Source organism: Urocitellus parryii, chromosome 2 (assembly GCF_045843805.1).
Source record: "Urocitellus parryii isolate mUroPar1 chromosome 2, mUroPar1.hap1, whole genome shotgun sequence".
NCBI classification, from domain to species: Eukaryota; Metazoa; Chordata; class Mammalia; order Rodentia; family Sciuridae; genus Urocitellus; species Urocitellus parryii.
Window position 1 is genome coordinate 84,872,407 of NC_135532.1, and position 22,819 is coordinate 84,895,225.

Below are 22,819 nucleotides of genomic sequence, written 5' to 3' on the forward strand. Positions count from 1 at the left end.
TTTCCTTAAACAGATCTTTTTGGGAAGAAAGATGCTTTCTTCTTTCATGTTTAATCATTGCTTATTACTTGAGATTTGCTTCATTATTTATTTGAGAAGTCTATGGATTTACATTAATTGTAATTTTTTTGGTTGTTTAATTAGCTAGTAAATAAAACATAAGATGTTCATAAATTTTGGGCTTCAGGATAAAATATAGATATAGTAATAACTGATGAATGTTTGTATTAATTTTGTTTAAAAAAATTCTTAAACTTATGGTTAATCTAATTTTCAGATTCAAATTTTTCACTTTTTAAAAAAGGAATAAAATGTAATACATTAAAATGAGAGGGAAAAGCACTTAGGTTAGCAGTACAAAGTGATTGCCATCAAGTTTAGGTTTGCATTAAGTTTAGTTAACTTTATTGTGCTTATTTCTAAAGTATATTTATTTAAATGACCAATTAGGTGGTTTTCTTTCTGTACACAAGATTGATTACAAAGAATACTTTTGATTTTGTAATAAATGCTTTTTATGTATTTGCATGCACAGTGGATTGTATTCCATTTGTAAATAACAAAAAGTGGCCCAGGTTATCTTACCAAATGTCATACATGAGAAAATTACAAATTAATAGTAAAATATATTATGTGGTTTGCATATTACTTATAGTCTACTTTTCTTAAGATTCTGAGTGAGTCTTTTGAAACAATCATACCCGTGCTAGAATCTTTTTAGTCAAACTTCTCACCAGCTATGCCTGGTTTTCTTGAATAATATTAAAAAGAGTTTTTAAAAAAACATAGTGTTTCTTTAAGATGATGTTTTTGAATGATCCTGGTAATTGACAGAGGTTTACCTGAGTTTTAAGTCAGACATATTCTTCTTCATTTTTAATATAATTTATGTGATCTTATATAATTTATAAACTGCACCCATTTTTATAACAAAGTTTATTATCATACACAGCAGTGTTACCAAAAAAAAAAAAAAACCAAACAAACAAACAAAGCAATTACTTTTGTCTTTTAGCAAAAGGGAAATACACTGTAGTCAGAATACAAGGAGAGTTTAAAATTCTCTGAATTATTCTTGGAAAAAGCATATAAAAATTAGTATTCACATCTGACTTTCTAATAAGAGAATCAGGCCTGGGAATGCTATATTATTGTCCAGATTTTGAAGATTTGCAAAAGTAATTTAATCTTCATAGATGGAATACTGAGATTTTCTCTTATCTCAGGTTAAATTGTTACCTAATTCTGTTTTAAGCCATTTGCGCCCATAGCCACATAAATATTTCATTAAGTCTTTTTCAGATTGAAAATCTTATCTCTTTAGTGGATACAAGCAAATGAGAAACTGTTAAATACAGGGCAAAAGTAAGTCTTACAACAGAAACAAACACAAGCAGCTAGCCGTATTGCAAAATAATTTCAACTCTCAAATATTTAAGATTTTGTGTGAATTTTTGTAAATATTCAAATCAGCACATAGGAATTTCTTTTAGATTTAGTAAAAGTTTCCTCAGGTATAATTAGATATAGAACCAGCATGTGTCTTTGCCTGGTTTTGGAATCAGGGTGATATTGGCCTTATAGAATGAGTTTGGAATTATTGCCTCTTTTTCTATTTCCTGAAATAAACTGAAGAGTATTGGTATTAGTTCTTCTAAAAAAAATTTTTAAAAAGATATTGAACCAGCAACAGTTATTTGATGAACTGTAGAGAAAATGTTGTTTTTTAAATTTTCTTACACCCCCACACCCCATCCACCTGGATTTTAATTTTTCCTTTATATAATGATCACTTTGTTAAAATGACCTGTGTGTTTTTTGTTTGTAATTTGTTTCCAGATTTAAGTCAGTATGTAATTTGAGGATTCCTAACTCTGTTTTCTAAAATGGATATCTGAATCTCTAAGATTACTTTCAGTTTTGAATATCTAGGCACAGGCTTCTAATTCAGTTTAGTATGTTTATAATGCCACTTAACAAAAATAAAGGAGGAAATAAACTTAATTTTAAAAAATTCATCCTAAAAATCTGTTTATATCAACACCTTATGTCATTTGAAGTAAAGACCATTTTTCTTTTTTCCTTTTTTTTTTTTTATAAATTAATAGAGTTTAAAGTTGGAGAACATCTTAGAAATGGCCATTGTAAGTCTGTTACCTAATTGATAATGTTTGGTAAAATCTGCACAGAAAATCATCCTGTCTCCTTAAACATTTCCATTTTGACTAATTTTCTGTCTTATGAGGGTAGACTTATTGTTATACAGCTAACATCTTTAGAAGGTAGAGTCAAAATTTTATAATTTATTAACACTCATCCTTTGGGCCTGCTTTTTGATGATCTCTCTTATGTTCTGATTAATTGATTAACACTAGCTGTTAAAGTCAAATGTTGGCTTGGCCATTATACTGAAGAGGAGAGAGGGAAATCTAAAAATAAGAAAAGTAGGTGAAAAGTAGAGAGAAATACAGAATAAGAAAAGGAGAAAAATTAAGAATGGATAGCATAAGATAGGGAGATATAGAGAATGTTAGGTTGTTTATTGTCATAGGCCAAAGAGGAAACTATCATAACTGACCCTAGAAGATCTAGGAATTAAACAGGTTGGTAACTATGGAAGAGATAAAAGTCATTTGTCACAAGGCATTCTCTAAAAAATGTAACAAATGTCAATGTTTTCACTGTTAACTTTCAACCCTCAATATCCTACATTATAAGAGCCCTTTTATACTTGTGCAAAAAAAGTTTCCTTAATAACTTTGTTATAAAGAGAGCATAAATCTGATAAGGATAATGTATACAATCCTAGACTCATATAACATATAAATATTTATACATCTACCATAAATGAAATATTAATAAATAAGATCCAGAAAGATTTAAAAGAATACAATGCTCTAAGTAAGTTAAATATATTTTAAGAATGTGTGACTAATTCTATGTTTGGAAACCTGTTAACAAAACTCTCCTTATTAATAGTGCTGAGAGAATAACACTATGGTTATCTCAGTAGTTATAATTGTAACATAACGTTTTTACAAAATTAGTTTTTGACAAAATTCAGTAATTATTTCTGATTACAATATTTAATAAAATAAGAAGGAAGGAAAGTTCCATGTATGAAAAGTATATATCCTGTGTCCCATCCATATTCAAATTCAGCAACAATTATCATTCTAACCTTCTGTTACCACTATTATTTAACAATAGTCTGGAATAGTTCTAGTTTGGAAATAAATAGTCAAGATAGGGGATAGGTTAATAAAATGGGATGAAAGCAATTATACTATTCATTTATTTGTTAGATAGTATATGTGTGTGTGTGTGAGTGTGTGTATATGTAGTTTAATTGTTAAATAATGAAAAAGAGTTAAGTTTCTCTAAATCTATTACATAATAAATGTAAGTAATAGATTTAGAGAAACTTAACTGTTCAACAAAGTGTTTATAATGATTTAACTCTAATGTGATTATTACAGGTAAATTTTATTTTAAAAATTATATTGTTATTTATTTAATCTTTTTAAAGCTGTTGTTCATGATAAAGGTTTTGGGGGCTGGGGTTGAGGCTCAGCCCACACCTAGCACATGCTAGGCTCTGGATTTGATCCTCAGCACCACATAAAAATAAATAAAATAAAGGTATTGTGTCCAAGTATAACTAAATATATATATATATATATTTTAAATAATAAAGGTTTTGATCTGTAAAAGACATAGACTAAAAGCTAGATGGGAAACAAAAACTATTAGGGGCATCTTATAGCTGGGTAGAAAATTATCCTGGAAGCAGTATTTAATCATGCTTGGGTCCTCTACCCACCTTGACCCTTGAAGTTTTTATTTAGGAATCCCTGCATAGTGAATCATTGTTAAACAATTATAGTGTTAGTGGTCATTTTAATTATGATTATAATATACTTAGAGCTTTTTATGTATCAGATGGCATGATAATTACCATGTGTAGTAGTCATATTTAATTTGTGCAATATTAGGCTATTCTTTTTATCTGTATTTTATAGATGAAGAAATGGAGGTTAAGGTGACACAACTGACAGCTGATGGCATCCTTAACTTTATTTTCAGGCTCAACCCTAATTATTGTGACAAAAATGATAGCCTTTCTAGAGAGAGTTAAGAATTATCAAGAACTCTGAAAGATGCCTTTTGATCTTACAATATTGCTTTTGGTAAACTCTCCTATGCATACTATAAAAAGTGAAGAAAAGGCCATCACACAATAATGGTAATGACACACTAAAAATCTAGCAAGTAGAGAATAGTTAAACATAAGGTCTTATACATAGAAAAGATGAACTATTGTGTAGTCATTTAGAATTATTTTTATGACACATTTAAATGTTACAATGTTAAGTAAAAAAATGTCAAACATAAAATAATAGAAATAAAATATGTATCAGTGAAAGAAAATATACCAAAAAAGGTACTTAAGTCTGAATAGCTAATTATATTTATATTTTATATATAGGAAAATTATATAGGAAAAAATCAACTTTCCTTTGACAGCATGTATTATATATGTGTTTTTTAAAAAGTGCTGGAAATATTAAAAATGGTGTGAAGAGACCCAAAATTATAAGAACTTGTTATATGATTAACCAGAAGTTATTTCACAATGAAGAAAATCATTCTTTTTTAAAAAAATTTTTCGTAGTTGTAGATGGAATTCTTTTTTATTTAATGCTTTTATTAGTGCATTGTAGTTATACATATAGTAGGGTTAATTTTGACATAATCATGCATACATGGAATGTAATTTGCTCCATTGTAGTTCCCAGAAATTCTTCTTTCCTTCCCCTCCTCTTTTTCCCCCTTTTCTCCTCTACTGGTATTCCTTCTATTTGTTGTCTTTTTTTTTTTTTAAATGGTGTTTTATAAATATACACTTATGTGAAATTTACTGTGGTATATTTATAAGGTGTACATAGCCTAATTTAGTGATTCCTCCCTTTTCCTGTCGCTCCACCCTCCCCTCTATCCTCTTCCTCTACTCCACTGATTTCCCTTCTATTTTCATGAAATCCCCCCCTCCCCACCACCATCTGCTCTAGCGTCTGCATATGAGAGAAAACATTTGACCTTGGAGTGATGCTGGCTTATTTCATTTAGGGGATGTTCTTCAGTTCCATCCATTACAAACAGATGCCGTAATTCCATTCTTCTTTATGGCTGAATGAAAGTCCATTGTGTACATAATACATGTTTTCTTAATCTACTTACCTTCTGCTGATGGACAGACATCTGGGCTGGTTCCATAACTTGGCTATTGTGAATTGCACTGCTATAAACATTATGGCTTTATCACTATAGTAGATCATCATTCTTTTTGTCAGTAAGGAGAAAAATTTTCATATCTATAGTTAAATTTTAACTGTTACTTACATATTAAACTGTATTTACTGTGTGAATCATGTGATAGAAAGTGTGTGTGAAAAAATAGTATATTTAGTACAACTAAAGCTAGAAGTAAATTTCTAACTCTTAAGAATTGACAGCTATAACTAAAGATATGATAGACTGAATATAAAAACACTAATAAAAACAATTATCTAGAATATGAAATATATAATAGTGAGAACAAATTAAATGTTAGAAAGATGGTAAAAAGTAATTTACTATTTAGAATAGACTTGTTTTGAATACTTAAGCTTGATAACCAAAGTCTTTAAAAAAAGAAAAAAAAAACTAGAGTGAGTAAATTATAACTTATTAGTATGCAAGTGCCAGGCACAGTAGTGCATGCCTATAATCCCAGCGGCTCGGGAGGCGGAGGCAGGAGGATTGAAAGTTCAAAGCTAGCCTCAGCAAAATTGAGGCACTAAGCATTCAGTGAGACCCTGTCTCTAAATACAATACAAAATGGGGTAAGGGATGTGGCTCAGTGGTCAGGTTTCCCCTGAGTTCAATCTCTTGTTTCAAAAAAAAAGTATGCAAGTTATAATATTTGTTACTACTAAATGTCAATTAAGCATGTAAAATTATGCAGTGTTACGATGCTGATGTAAGATGCAGGTGTGCATGTAGCTTTTAGTTTTGCAGATTGTTTTTAGGACATTTCATGGTATTGTGTTTATAAAAGATGTTGAATTTACCAAACTGATAACTTTAAACTTTCAAGGACAAGATCTGTTAATTTGTATCATAAAAACTTTAAAAATGTTTATAATCTTTACTCAGCAATTTGACTTCTTAGGGGGTTAATTATAACCATAAGGGGGAAAAATGAGATGGCATTATGTGGTTTTTTTTTTAAGAGAGAGAATTTTTTAATATTTATTTTTTTTTAGTTTTCGGCGGACACAACATAATTGTATGTGGTGCTGAGGATCAAACCCAGAGCTGCGCGCATGCCAGGCGAGCGCGCTACCGCTTGAGCCACATCCCCAGCCCAGCATTATGTTTTTTGTTTTTTTTTTAACCAGGGATTGAACCCAGGAGTGCTTAACCACTGAGCCACATCCTCAGCCCTTTTTATATTTTAGAGACAGTCTCACTGTGGGGCCTTGTTAAGTTACTGAGTCATGGCTTTGAACTCACAATCCTCCTGCCTCACCCTCTGGAGCTGCTGGGATTACAGGCATGTGCCACTGTGCTGGCATAGCATTATACTTTTATTAAGGATCTAGGAACAACCTAAATTATTTAGTAGGAGACAAGTTGTGAAATTATGGTGAATCAGTATCTGAAGAATGATTTCATATAGAACCTAACAGAAGAATAATTTTCAGATTAAAAAAATATTCACAATATAATACTAAGTGAGGGAAAAAGGCTGAAAACAGTAATGTTAATTTTATACAGAGAGAAAAAAGATGGATTCCAAAATGTTTTTAGTGATCATCTGTTAGCTTAAAGATGATTTGTTTTCATTGTGCTTTTTTTTTCATTTCACATGTTTTGTTGTTTGAGCATACATTATTTTTGAAACTTAGAAACTAAAAGTCAGTCTAGTTTTATATCAGTAATCAGTATTAATTTGATTTGATAATTCTACTTTGGAGAGTTTAATCCAAAGGAAATTACCTGGAGTATGTATCAGGGGCTTAGGGGATGGGAGGGGTAGAGTTTAACAAAGAATATGAATGGGAGCATCATTAAGATTAATGTAAAGTGGGGGATAGGGTGGTATAACCATCTGTCTATTAATAGAGGAATATAATATAGTTAGTAAAATTTATACACAAAATTTGATTTTTCAAGAAAGAAATACTTGGGGAGACACAACCCAAAACAGTATTACTGTTTTCACTATTTAATGTTATAACTACCAAATATTTAACTTAAAATTGTCAACAATACTGTTTATATATTACAGTGATTTTCACATTTGAATACAAACTGTTCATTTTTTTCATACTCTATAATAGTGAAAGAAAACAACCTATTTTGAAAGCAAAAAGGTTTTTGATATTCTGTCTCTTCTCCTTAATACTTCTCCTTTAAGATATGTTTGGTCTGCTGGGCAAGATGGCGCATGCCTGTAATCCCAAGGGTTCCAGAGGCTGAGGCAAGAGGATTGCTAGTTCAAAGACAGCCTCAGCAATGGCCAGATGATACTAAGCAACTCAGTGAGACCCTATCTCTAAATAAAAATACAAAACAGGGCTGGGGGTATGGTTCAGTGGAAAAGTGCCTCTGCGTTCAATCCTCAGTACCAAAAAAAAAAAAAAAAGAAAAAAGATGAATTATTTGGTCTCCTTAATATTGTTCAGTTTTCTAGTCTTCAAATAACAGTTATCCCTTTGGTTTTTGTTTGTTTATAACTGTAATACTCTTTTTTTCTTACATACATGACAATAGTGGAATGCATTACATTCATAATTATACATTCACAGCACAATTTTTCGTAACTCTGTATATAAAGTATGTTCATGCCAAATTATGCCATTATACATGAGCTCTCTTATTTTTTTTGCATTACAATGCTTAATTTAGAGATATGATAAATTGTGGTATAAAGGTGTATCCCTTTGTTTTTATTTAACTTTTTGTTAGAGATTGTTTAAACTGTATTATAGAACTTCACGGTTTTACAAAAATTCAATAAGTGAATCAGACTTGAGCAAATGTAGTTTTGTTTTTTAGAAAATATATATTTGAACATGTATTTATACATATATATGTATATGCACACATTAGTATGTGCACTCAAGCATATTCTTTATTAGGAACAAATACATTATATGTGTGCCTGGATATTTAAAAGTGTATTTAATTGCCATGTGGTGTCTGTTCTATACACTTTTGTTCCCTTGTTAATAAGCAAATATTGCCTGTGCTAGGCTGCAACACTTAGTAAATGATTTTTGCATTATTGAAAATAGGTTATATTTTCATCTTGATCTTTTAGCACTTTAACTAGTGTGCTGTGCCTCAGTTGCCAAAAAAGGACAGTTTAAGAATTTTTACATTGAAAAACTCTGAACCCATGAATTTTTAAACTTAATAGTCTGAACCATGTTAATTTAAATACTTCTAGTGAAAAATATTTTGCTGAAAGGCCATTTTCACAGTGTTTAATAAGAAGTAGATGAAAACAAACGTAGACTGGATACAATGAAAATATGTGGAAGTTATTAAAAGAAAATGTCATCTTTTATTAGCAGTATTATGCTCATGAACTTGATTTGCTTTGAAGATGACAGAGAACCTCATTCTTATTGTCCCTGAAAGAGGACTTCTTAGATAAGTCAAAACTAGTCAGCATCCCTGTGGTTTTTGAGTAGTACTGTCAGTGTGTGGTACACTCTAAATACTCCCTTTGTGCTCTTGGGGAGGATACAGCTCCAGCTCTGTGGCTGTTGTGTACATTGCAAGCAGGGCTTTCATGAGTCCTTGGGGCACCCTGCCTTGTCCTTTACTTTCCATTCAGTCAGATCTGAAGTTCTTCCTAGCCTGAATTTACTCCACCCGCTTAGTCTAGATTGTGATGTCTTTCAGGCAGGAAGTGTCTGTGTGCCTGTTTATCTTTAATTCCACAGTTCCTCTTAATTCTGTAAAAATATGAATGATTGTGTAGTACTCTTCATACCATAGATGATGAAGTTGGCTGTTATCAATAACATTCATGCTGTCTTATCGCAAAGCAGATACAAATGGTTTTTAATTCTATATTCCCTTTAAATTTAAGTGAAAGGCAGAAAAGAAATAACTTTCCTGGAAGGTGATAATTTCTCCTTTAGCTTAAAGGTTGTCAGCAATACTACTAAAGTTTAGTATTATAAGTAAAAAAAAAAAAAATCACAATCTTAAAGAAAAGGTTAAAAAAATCTTTATTATAAAAATTTATAAACTTAAGAGACCACATTCACTGGATTTCTAGATTTTTATCTGTAACTTAATTTTTTTTTTTGACACAATGTCTTTATTTTATATTTATGTGGTGCTGAGAATTGAACCCAGCGCCTTGTGCATGCTAGGCGAGCGCTCTACCTCCGAGCCACAACCCCAGACCCTGTAACTTAATTCTTTAAAAATTTCATTAACTAGCCAATCCCTAAAAAACAAATACCAAATGTCTTCTATGATATAATGAGAACAACTAAGAACAGAGCAGGGAGGAAGAGCAGGAAGAAAAGATCAACATTAAACAGATACATTAGGTGGGAGGGAAAGGGAGAGAAAAGGGAAATTGCATGGTAATGGAGGGAGACCCTCATTGTTATACAAAATTACACATAAGCGGTGGTGAGGGGAACAGGAAAATAAACAAGGAGAGAAATGCAATACAGTAGATGGGGTAGAGAGAGAAGATGGGAGGGGAGGGGAGGGGGGATAGTAGAGGATAGGAAAGGCAGCAGAATACAACAGTTACTAATAGGGCATTATGTAAAAATGTGGATGTGTAACAGATGTGATTCTGCAATCTGTATTTGGGGTAAAAATGGGAGTTCATAACCAATTTGAATCTAATGTATGAAACATGATATGTCAAGAGCTTTGTAATGTTTTGAACAACCAATAAAAAAATTTCATTAAAATAATTTTTTAATTACCAAGTATGTGTCCATTTCAGACTTTGCTGCCTGCTTTTGAATCTCGTAGGGGACTTCCTATATATATGTATCAGAGTTAGTTGATTCTTTTCATATATATTGTAATCCAGGTTGAGCATCCTTAATCTGAATATCTTAAATCTGAAATGCTTCAAAATAAAGAGCTTTTTGAGTGCCAGCATGATATTATACATGGGAATTTCCATAACAAAAAACTTTATTTCATGCATAAAATACTTTAAAAATTGTATAAAATTACCTTCAGATTATGTATACATAAAACATAAGGAAATCTTGCATCATAACTTTTAGGCCAATCACTAAGGAACATGCATCCTATGCATATATTTCAAAATTCACAAGAAATCCAAAATCTGAAACACATCTGGTTGCAAGCAGTTCAGAAAAGATACACTCAACTTAGCCTATACAAAAATGGTTCACAGCCCAAACTGAAACTCATCTCATCATGGAGTATCTAGAAAGATTACCATGTAATTGTGTTGTGGATAATATTTGTGAAGATTTGATTATGAACAAACCTCAGAGAGCACTAATATAGTGATTTTTTTTTTCATGAATCAGTATCCTTTATTCACAGTCAGATCCAGGAAGAATCAACTTTTCCTGTTAACTGGTAGTCTACTCTGCCCCATTAATAAACTTATGAAGATGCTATTTTATTCCTAGAATAAAGTTCTTCCAGTTAACTTAACACTGTTCTCTACCTCTGTGCCATTATCATATAGCTGTGATAAATCAGCCCAATCTTTGTCTTTTTGCAGGTAGAACTCTGTACTGTCAGGATTGACCTCTAAAATGAATCCAATTTGCCAAAATCATCAGTGCACTTTCCCTCAGCAAAAAAAATTTGGAGCACACAGAATGCCTATATAGGAATGTTGTTTCTGCAATACAAACATCTATTTTAGGAAATATCAATGATTTTGGGGGAGTACACCAACAAATAGAAGAAGAAAAGCTATCAGACTATAAAATAAGGCCATATTCTTTTCATTATAAACAGAGTTGGTTTTCTTCCTGGGAGAAATAAGACACCATCGCTTCAGACAATAGTGTATCATTAATTTATATCATTGTTCAGCAGACAGTAACACATGTTTTGTAATCATTTCTGTACATAGCATAGCTATACTTGAAGATGTTGCCATGATGTTATAATGCTTTTAAGTCATATTGGACTTCTGATCTCTGTGGTAATAAATATAATTTAATGAAGTATATTCTTCATCAGAATGTTACCAGCAAAGTTGTGTAGGGTCTCTCAAGGTGGTTATGTTTGATAGCATGTAGAAGATCAGATATTATTTACCAAAGGTAAATAATAATAATGGTTATGACTAATTGCTTCATTGCACTTGGAAGTTTTGGTTCTAGATCTTAAAACTGCTTCCAAATTCTGCTACTGGTACATAAGGAGAGAAAAGGAAAGAAATTTATATGAAGAAATTAGTTTTCTTGGAAAATATTGTTTCAGTATATTAGTGCTGAAACAGTATCAAATCTTTTGAAGCCTTGCTCAGTATTCACTAATCAATAACACAGAAACACTGATCAGAGTAGTCATGATCATTTGGGCTTTTCCTGCATTTTTCTCTGGATATTTCCATGTGTTACTTTGATAAAAAAAAGAAAATAATGCTTAGATTTCTCTATTAAATCTTGGCTTGTTCAGGGGAAATAACCTGAGGAGGGACCCATTGTTTATAGTATTATTAAAACAAAGCTTGAGAAGACTAATCTCCTTGATTTATGCCTATAGCATGTTCAAACTGAATCAGAGCTCACTTAAAAGCAGAGGTAGGATTGGGAGAAATCTGAAATGCTGGTTAGGTGGCTTTTTGCCTTCAGACCTGCTTTAGCTTATGCTGTGAGTTGCTTAGCAAAGAAATTTTTAATTTATTAACTGGAGCTTTGTCCCTAAAGCCCAATACTAATCTGGACCTTGACAAAGAATCTGTTGATTCTTTAACAGTGCAAACTTATTCAGTCCAGTAAATTTAGAGTGAAAGGAATCTGAAGTGAAAAGTCAGAGGATTCTTCCCCTTTTTCTAGTGCTAACCTGACCAATAGGAGCCATCCACGGGCTTCTCATATCTAGGCTCTGCTGCTGAATAAATAAGATGAGTTTTGGGGAAAAAAAAGAGAGAGAGAGAGAGAGAGAGAGAGAGAGTGAGATTTTTCCCCCCTACTTTATCTAGAATAGGATTCGAGATATGTCGTGTATGTGTGTGTTTGTCATATATGGAGATAATCTTTCAAGATCAAACACTGAAATGCTTAAGAAATTTGATCATAGCAGTGCTAGAAAAATTAATCACCAGTTAATTAACTTGTACTTTATGAAAGATGTGTAATTTGTGATAGGACAAAAGAGAGATATGTTAAAAGAGACTTCAACGTTTTATAAAACTATATGTGACTTTATAGTTGAACAGTTTATATTCAAAATATTTTTATTTGTTCTGTCATTAAAGGGATGCACCAAATTTTAAGTAGAACAAAGAAAAGGTCCTTTGGGTCATGGTATAAAAATGACATTTGTGAAAGGTATAGGGCTGGAGTTGCTGAGAACTTGTTTGCAATTGCCTTGAATCCCATTGCAAGGTATAAATCTTATTCAGAGGTGGAGAGGGACCAATTAGAATTAAAATAATATTTTAATTAATAAAAATAAAAATAAACATAATGAAAACATTCAAAGAAAATTTTCAAATAGTTCATCCATGCCTCTGTCACTTTGATAGCTTTTGTTCTAATTTTTATTTTTAGGAACTTTTTAAACTTAGTTCTATATTTTGTATATAATTTTCTGTTTTTCTTAATCTTGCAAAAATTTTCCAAATATCATTAAATAAAAATTTTAACAGTTAAAGAAAAATCTGTACTCTGCCATTTCAGCATTATCTCTTCTAGTTATAAAAGTAAATTAGATCTTTAGTAATTGGTAAAAAAGTATATATAGATTACAAGTAATAGCATAGGGGTTATTGCTAAATAATGTTGGGGAAGCCTGTGAAATGGTTACTACTCTGAACAGTTTTCATTAAAATTCTTAATTATTAAGAGGCATTCTAATCTAGTTTTATTTGTATTTAGCACAATACTAGAATTAAAGTCAGATCAAATAGTTAGTGGGGTGAATTTTGGGGGAGGAAATTCAAATGCCTTTTCCCTTTCTCCCCCACCCTTCATTCTTCTGTCTCCTGCTCTTCCTCCTGGAAGAGGGGGTAGCCTTTACATACTAAATTTCTCTGCATTTATTTAAACATAGATGCATATCTTGCTTTTTCCAAAAAAGGATATCAGGTGACTCACTGCCTGTAATTAATTTGCTACTTTGTATTAAATGATCTTTGCAGATTCTTTTCTCCTTAAAGCCACACAACATTTTATATAATAGAAAGAGTAAGAAGGAACATCAGCATTGTAAATTTCTCCACAGTAGTGAAAAAGCTTAGGCTAATAAGGGAACCACAAAAAGACTTAGTTCTCCAAGGAGAAAAGCACCACTACATTTGGGCCTTCGTGTTTTGCATTTATACATGTATAATTTCTTTGGTGACTTCCTATATTTGGTTTTAATTTTGAAGTAAATGAGGTTTTTTTGAAAGGTGGATTTATGTTATATTGATGGGCATATTGTCTATTTAAAAAAAAAAAAACACTACTGTCTACTGAAAAAAAACACTATTTTGTTTCCACAGAAACCTGCTAATATTTTAGTTATGGGTGAAGGTCCTGAGCGAGGAAGAGTAAAAATTGGTATGTTATATCTTTGATAAGTCACAGTGTAGCACTCTTTTAAAAACTTTTGCAGGCAGCATATCACTTCTAATTTTTTTGCTGTAATAATATGCATATATTCATGTAGTTCCATATGATCCAAACCATTTCTAAAGAGTATACATAAAAGTGAAAAATGTTTCTCACTCTTGAAAAGTGTCAGACAATCTTTTGAGACTGGAATGTTCTAATTATAAAACAAGCTGTGCAAGTTTCCTAGAAACCTTTGCCTTCATTAAACATAGCCTTTGGAGGTGAGTGGCTTCTATCCCTGTTAGAGGCCACCCTCACCTTGAACCACAAGGGCATACAGAATGTTAATTCTACCATTCGTCGTATTTACCTGAGCCAAATTAGATGAGAACATATGCCTCTGTTGACCTCATCTAGATTAGGAGTTACAAACTTTAGGGAAAACCATGAGGCCCAATAGGTGCAGAACCTTATGTTCTGACAAGACTGTCTGGTAGTCCTTTACCTGATGGGAAAAAGTAATAGGTGTTTTGATCTTAACATGTTTTCTTATAGCTCAGTCTTCTTTATCTTAACTGGTTATTTTTTATTGTCATTTCTAAGTTGTGTTTATTATTTACATTTAGTTTGTTTCGTGTGTGGGTAGAAGAAAGTAATTCAATTACTTTAATTAATTTAAAGGCTGTAGGATTGTGAGAGCATATAATAAAGTTAATAGTTCTTGTAGCAACATTTAATATAAATTAGAGTTTATAACTTGATCTGCACCACTTTAACAACACAGAAGAACTTGGGTGTTCGTAACCATTTTCCCCTATCCCCCCTTATAAATCCCCCCAAAATCTCACTTTCCATTTTTAATTAGACACTTGAAATACTCTTTTATAATGTAAACTTTGCAAATTGTTAGTTGTGAGAATATTTAGTGCTCTTCAGTGTACTCCACACCATTGGAATTTGAGAATTAGGCTCTGTCAGTATTATTCATCCTGTGTTATCAAATGCTCAAGTCATCAAATGTGCTTTTAAAGGAATCTGTCCAATTCAATTGGTGGCATCAAATTCAAATGCAAGTTCAAGTAAGCAAGCAAAATAGAGAAGACCCAGCCAAAGAGTGGTTACAAATGTGTTACTGTATGATTTGGGAAAACATTATATAATACCATAAAATAATCTAGTTTGGAATTATACTTCTATGTAATGCATAAGATTTTGGCAAGTTCAGGTGACACTACATCCTAATGCATTCACATTTAGGAGCTGTTAATTCTTTTATAAACCAGGATTTAGTAATATGACTCATGGTTTTACTTCTTTTCCAAATTTTTTAATTATTTCCCCCTCCATAATTAAGTTAATTAAAGGAGTGCCTACTTCATTAAAAATCTTTATTAGGAGAATAGAAGTAAAATTATCCGCTAGTGGATGAATCTTAAAATATTTGAATAGGAGGTGTGAATAGTAGTCATTAAGATTGTGTTAGGCAAAAGCTACGTGAATTGACACTGTATGTGACACTATTAGGAATAAAGAAATGAAAAAGACACAGTTTTTGCCTTAAAGAAGATTATAGTTTAGCAGGACAAACAGCCATACCTGAACAGCTATGTTATATGTTAAATTGTTAAGTGCCAAGAACTATATCTAAGGTCAGTATCAGTCTGAGGTTTGAGTGAGTTCTTGAACCTCAGTTTCCTCATTGAAAAAGGAGATGATGAAATAAGATTACCTTTTAAAGGTCTTTCAGCTTGAAAAAGTTCTTTGATCTCTAAAATTAAGTTAATGAAATTAACCTGAATAAAATGGGAGGAGTGTAGTGGTGTTAAAGTACTTCATAGTCAACTTCTGATTAACTACACCAGTGAACAGGCTTGTTAATGCAAATAATGGAAAGTCTTACTCTAACAATGCATGAGACCAGTACAAAGAATGGAAATGTATCTCAGCAATCCTGACCCTAGTGGTGACGTGGTAGATGAAAAGTTGCCCAGAGAAATAGAGTCTCTCTTGACCTCTGGCAGCAGAGCTTGTCTTTATCCCAGTTGAAAAGCTGGGTGACAGTAGTTTGAAAAGAAAGAATATCTCAAACTTGTGTTATGTTTAGACTTCTAAAAAGAGTAAGATGTTTTATGGCCACCCTCCCTACTAGATTTTAACAAATTTTCCATATCTTACTAAATAATGGTGGCAAATTAAACTAATCAGACTTGTAAAAATCGATTTATTTAACTTTTTGTTTGTTTGTTTTCTTTTTTACAGCTGATATGGGCTTTGCCCGATTATTTAATTCACCTCTGAAGCCTTTAGCAGATTTGGATCCAGTGGTTGTAACATTCTGGTACCGAGCCCCAGAACTACTTCTTGGAGCAAGACATTATACCAAAGCTATTGGTGAGTACAACTAATTAAAATTCCATGTCTTTTGTAAGAGTAAAGACTAACCCAAAATTCCACTACTAAGAAATACTGTCATTAGCATTAGGAGTATATTATTTCACATCTCTCTTTGTATAGAAAAATAGATATTCAAAATTTTTAAAAATAAATAGGGTCATATTATGCATTCTGATTTAAGCAAACATTTTATGTTTCATTTTATTTGAAAAGAGAAAACAGTACAATTTCGAAATCCTTGAACTTCAGACAAATGTTTCTTTTATTAAACAAAATATTAGTTCTAAAAGGTTCCCCAAAAATTTAAGGAAAAGATTTTTGTGTTAATCAACTCTTCATCACTGTGGCCAAAATACTAAACAAGAACAACTTAAGAGAATGCAAAGTTTATTTTGGCTTATAGTTCCAGAAGTTTAGTCTGTGGTCAGCTAGATTCCATTATTTTGGGCCCAAGGTTAGGCAGAACATCATGGTGGAAGGGCATGGTGGAGGAGTGCTGCTTCATTTATGGCAGCCAGGAAACAGAGAGAGAGGAGCCAAGGGGGAAGGGGCTGCAGGGAAGATGAGCCCTTCTAGGGAATGACCCCAGGGACTTGCCTTCTCTAACCTTGCTCCACTTGCCTGTAGTTAACCACATGAAATGAGGATATACCGATCAGCTTATAGATCTCATAATCTAATCATTTTCCCTCTGAATATACCTACATTAGCACAGAGATTTTAGGGGGACACCTCATATCCACACCATAACAATTTTGGAAAGAAAGTAGAAATTAGGACATCATAATCCATTTCTCTTTATTTGATGGTATTGATTACTTACATATGATGAAGAAGTAGAAAGTTAGTGCTCTTATACTTCTTGCCTAATCTTAGTACTATCATGGTTGTTGTCATCATAGTGGTCATCGTCATCATCATCACTTTATCAGTGTATACATTTTTTTCTCTGTTTATTAACATAATTCCCAGTAGTTTATATTTAAGTTATATAATATTATGAATATAATACTCATTTACCACCTTTACTACTACATTTTCATTACTGACATTTTTATTTGGTTGAATTTTTTTCTTGTGGTCTTTGTCTACCCCCAACCCTTATTGTTTGTGGCCTCTTCAACTTACTCTGTATTCTCTAGGATGGAACAAAAACCATTTTTCTTTTATTAGCTAACTCTATCCTGGAGTCCTCTCTTGGCAGTCCAGTTGGCTGTTCTCCAAGTCATCCAGGCTTTTCCATTTTTTTTCCCTCTGTGTTGGATCTCTTGTACTGGATCCCATGATTCCATACCTTTTTTCTGTACTGCATTCTCCTGTAACCTGTGTTGATATCTTACAGGTAAATTTCCTAATTCTTATTTTTCTGAAAAATTCCTTTATTATGTTTAGTATTTAGAGAGGCCTGTAAATTATAGACACAGAATAATGTTCCCTCAGAACTTTGTTACTTCTCCTTTGACTTCTGGTATGAATGTAACTAATAAAAATTGAATGCCACTCTTATTCTCAATCACTTGTTACTAAAAGCCACTTGCTAACTTTCTGTACTTATATCATGGGGCTCCTCTATTGGTCACCTGAGGGAGTTTTCCTTTCTGAAAACAACGAGGACTTTTCATCATTACATTTTATAGGTTTGCTATCCACTTTGTGGGTACATAATCTGAAGTTCATAATCTGCTTTTAGAGAATTCTCTCGTGTAGTACTTTAATTTCTTCCTCAACGTTTTCTACTTTTCTCCACCTAAACTCAATATTTTCATGTGTTGAACTTCTTGGATTAATCTTTTATACTACTCTTCTCATGTTTTTCTGTTTTCTCTTTTCTAGGAACTCTTTATTCTCTGATTATTTTGTGGTATCTTGTTTTGTTTTATGGAAAGAAAATATCTGTATATACTTGTTGGTTGTAATTTATAGTATAATCAGAGTAATAATCCGTGTTTTCTTTATAGGCTCTTTCATCACTATATACCTTGACCTCTTCCTTCCATATGATAAGCTTTAACTGTTTGGTGACCTTCGATTTGTTTCTTTGTATTTAAGAATCAGGTTACTAAAAGCCACTTGCTAACTTTCTGTACTTATATCATGGGGCTCCTCTATTGTGATCGTACTTCAGGCTTATCCAATGGGGTTAATTATTTCCCATTACCCAGAGAAACCCTAAATGCTGGAATGTCCAGGTCTTTGCTCTGAGACCATTAAAAGACCATTCAGATTCCCCCAACTTTTGGATCAAGCTGTATACACCTGGCAGTCCAGTGTAATAGTGGGGGGTGGGGGGCGGGGAGGTGGGAACCAATTGTTCAAAAGAGAGGCCTTGTAGCTGGTATTTTCAAGTACAAAATGTTCTTCCTACTTAACAACAGTTCAGTAGACTGAGACCTTCATTGAACTATTTCTTCTGCCTTCCGTCTTCTTGAAACTTTTTTTTTTGTGTGTGTGTGTGTGTGTGGTTGGGGGTGGTACCGGGGATTGAACTCAGGGGCACTCAACCACTGAGCCAGAGCCACAGCCACAGCCCTATTTCATATTTTATTTAGAGACAGGGTCTCACTGAGTTGCTTAGCTCCTTGCTTTTGCTGAGACTGGCTTTGAACTTGGAATCCTCCTACCTCTGCCTCCCGAACCGCTGGGATTACAGGCATACACCACCACTCCTGGCCCAGAAACGTTTTTATATGTATCTGCCTAAAATGGGTTTCTGCATTTCTTTTTTTCATTCAGACCTTAGTCAAAATACTGCCTTTTCATGAGAACTTCCTTGATCACACAGTGTGAGGTAGTCCCATCCTCCCCCATTATACTTCTACCTTAGTAGCTTTGTTACTCTGGTATCTAGAGTCCACCAAACACATAGACCTTACCTACCTGATCACACCAGAAGCCAGTGTCTGTCTGATATGCAGCACAAACTTTTTTTTTTTTTTAAAGAACCTAGTTTTCTTTCTTAGGTGAATGAATCTTGTCCCTGATAGTCCTCTTGTCCTTTTTGTTACTATGGACTTAAACTGTTATGATTTTGCTATCATTTTAATATAGCCTCTAGAAAGGAAAAGGAGAAGTGATTGTGATCATTGTCCCAATTAATCTTGAATCCAACATGTTCACTAATCTGCATATCTGCTTGATCACATTTTATTTTATAGAAAAATAAATACAAAGGTAAGGTAGATAGATATGGAAATTCTCTGTACTATCTTTATAGTTTTTCTATAAATCTAAAATTATTCCAAAATGATATTTGTTTCAATCAGTTAGAAGGAAAATTAATAATTATTTAAGCTAGTTCTGTTTTTTTGAATACATGTTACTATATAAACCCATTTGGATATCTTTGTTGCAAGTGTCTTCCAAATGCATTTAAGTTGCATATGTGAAGTAACATGATACAAAGCTAGTTTTTCACCTAGGATGAGTATTTCAAAGCATTATTACTTTTGTTAAGATAAATTAGTAGACTATACAAATAAAGAACTGATGGTGTAATTTTAACTCCAATTGACTGAACACCTGAGACTTTGAATTGATTTAAATTGAGTAACAAATATACTATGTCAAAAGCTTTGGGCTCTGGCTCATTATTTAATTATTTTCTTGTTTTATTCTAAGAAATTTATATTTTATGGGGAACATCAAGAAAAATCAGATACCCTCTTGTTCACCAGCATGTCCTATAGTCCAGCAGTTTTAACACAAGGTGTGTGCCAGAAAGTTAAAATACCAGCTGTTAGAAAGTACTGGGGACTTAATTAGAACAAATTATATCCCATGCTTTTATAATTATGTCAAAATGAATCCTAATTTTTTTTTATATATATATTAAAAAGAACCATTAAAAAAGATAGACTGTTTTGTTCCAATTGCTGCATAATTTGGGAGAGGGAAGGCCTATCTTCTTGTTTTTCTCCCTCTTCCTCCTCGTCATCAGTGTTAAAATTTGGGTAACTACTATTTAAACTTAACATAGGAAAAGACAGTAAGAATACAAGTGATAGGCTTTTAAGAGCTTTACAATCTAGTTGAGAAGATTGTGTAAATATATGCATAAAACAATGTCATCTTTGAACAGTGGTAGTAACAAAGACCACCAGTCTGAGTTATAGTCTTAACAGTTTTACTCGGGGAGTGTGTTTAGGTAAGACATTTATTTAATCATTTAGTTTCACTTTCCAAACAGAGGAATTTAGCTTCAATCAACTCATTGGTCTCCTTCAGCTCTGAAAGTTCTGTAGCTAAACACTGCCTTCTATGGTAGGGTAGTTGCAGAGGGAATCCACTTCGATGCAAATGATTGAAACCAAAGTTAATGCTGTTTCTTCATCGGGGTGGTCCCCACCTCCTGTCCCTTGAACCTGAACTGTAAGCTAAGTCATTAAACCAAAGAGATGGAATAATACACTAACAAGATCAATCTTGCAGAACACTTTCCTTCTGTCAAAACATTGACTAAAAAATTATATTTACATATCTTATTAATGTTAGGCTTTTTTATTGTTTGAGAGAAATCATATATGTGCCATTTAATAGGGGTTTTTAAAAGTAAAAAAAGGAAATTTCTTCCTTAGTTCCAGTTTCTACCATATAGTTCCATTTCTATTATCTACATTCATTCAGTAAAGGTTCATTCAGTAAAGTAACCAACAAATTACCCACACCAGTTTTAACACTTCCTACCAAGAACTTCACTAGCATTTTGGTTTCCCTGTGTCATAAGTATGAGCAGCTAATAGAAGAACCCTAGTGAACATGCATATAATTTGCACATACATACAGCATCATTAGGAAGCATTAAATTTCTTCTGGAATTTGGTGGATTATGTTAAACTGAAGACTGCTAAGAAGAAACAGATATGGTCTGGACACATAAAACTAATGTGTTCCTACCCTCTACTCTAAACATATTTTAGTGCTTTGATCATTCATTCATTGTATAGGGTTGCAAGCTGAACTATTAAAGAGAGGAAGTAATAAGTCTGTAAACATTATAATCCTGAGAAAAATTTTAATTCAGTTTTGAATGTTTTGTTTTTTATTTTTATGTTTGCTTGACTTCAGAGTCCTATAAGAGGGTTACAATGATTGTCTAATTGTCTTTAAAGCAACCTTAAAAGTTAAAAAGATGTGGAATTTTAAGCTCTGATGTCTGTCCTTAGAGAGCTAAATGCTCACAAATGTGTTACTTTCTGCTAAGTGAGAAATATACGAAATAGGGGAAATGAAAATTTATTCCCTTTTGTCAAGATTAAAGCTTGCTATTAACATACCTATTGATTAAAATATTACACACACCCCAATTTGGGTATGTAGAAGATGACAGTTACTATCTATTTTGCCTGGTGAGCTCAGTAAGTATATAGGAACATCATAAAGTTTGTGAAGTGGATAGGCTTTATTTGTGTCTAATTTGGAAAGACTTTTTGAAAGGAGTTAGGCAGCTACAATGAGCAAGAAAAAGATTTTTTTCGTGAATTTGACACAATCTGAAAAATATAGGCAAGCTAAGAAGGGGATATCAACTTACAAAAACTAGACATCTGTCTAAAATAATAGACTAATCTGCTGATTCAAAGTTCATGATTATTGTCTTGATCAGGATTTCAAAGAAGAGAAGGGTGCTGAAATTGAGAGAAAATGTATAGAAAAATTATTGAGGTAGGGCTAAACAAGGTTGAGATAACCTCTTTTTTTTCTTTTTTATTTTAAAAGCAGTATAGCTTTAAAGAACTACTCTTTCATCTTCCTTTACATTTTATGTTTTCTTTGGGATTTTTAGTAGCTAACCAGACAAATTGTTAGTGTATATTGGTATACTATGAGTCGAGTTTTAAACATGAAAAATAACCCATCATCCCTTTTTGTAATCCTACTTAGCTGGCCTATTTGGCCGTCGATTAGATTCTCAAGAGGTGCTGGTGCTGTTGCACATGCCTGTAATCCCAGCAGCTTGGGAGGATGAGAAAGGAGGATTGTGAGTGTGAGGCCCTAAGCAATTTAGTGAGCCATGTAAAAAGAATAATCACAAAATAACTAGTTTTCACATTTATTCTATGATTCTACAAACCAAATAACTTGGCCTGAATTTCTTTATGAGATTTTTCCACATGAGATTATTGGCTAGTGTGGTTCTCTGATGAGAAAAAATTTTTTAAAAACCATTTTCTTGTAGTCAAAGTGTAAATCTTTATGTAAATAAATGATTAATTTATAACTTTAAAATGTAAATATAATTTACATTAAATTAAATGTTTTCTAGTTTTGAAGTTTAGAGATTCTCATTTATAAATCACATTTTTCTCATTTCCTACTTAAGTAGTACTTATTAACAATAAACTTCAATAAATTAGTTACTTTTAAAAATTTGTCTCTATGATTATTTATATTTATCACTGTTTATTTGGATCACTCAGAAACTTATTGAGTATCTGCTGTACACACAACATTGTACTTACTTTAGGGAAAATAACTTTGACAACTTAGATATTTGTTAAGACTTCTTAACCGATTTTCAGCTTTAAATTCTAAATTGGCATATGGATCTTGCCTTTATTAATAGTTCTTTTTAGTACTTACATGAGAGAAAGTAAGGCTATATCTTTTGAATGAAGGGAACTTAATTAGTT

At 32.4% G+C, this 22,819-nt stretch overlaps 1 protein-coding gene across 6 annotated transcripts in view; it reads left to right on the forward strand.

The window, feature by feature from the left end:
* Cdk8 (cyclin dependent kinase 8) overlaps positions 1–22,819 on the forward strand; it is a 107,286-nt gene that overhangs the window by 72,162 nt on the left and 12,305 nt on the right. For 5 of the 6 annotated variants that reach the window (XM_026412642.2, XM_026412643.2, XM_026412644.2 and 2 more), the window contains exons 5-6: positions 13,745–13,802; positions 16,056–16,187. In XM_026412642.2, coding sequence (XP_026268427.1) covers positions 13,745–13,802; positions 16,056–16,187 — 190 coding nt within the window. The remainder of the gene's footprint in view (positions 1–13,744; positions 13,803–16,055; positions 16,188–22,819) is intronic. The other variant, XM_077793160.1, reaches the window with a different exon arrangement.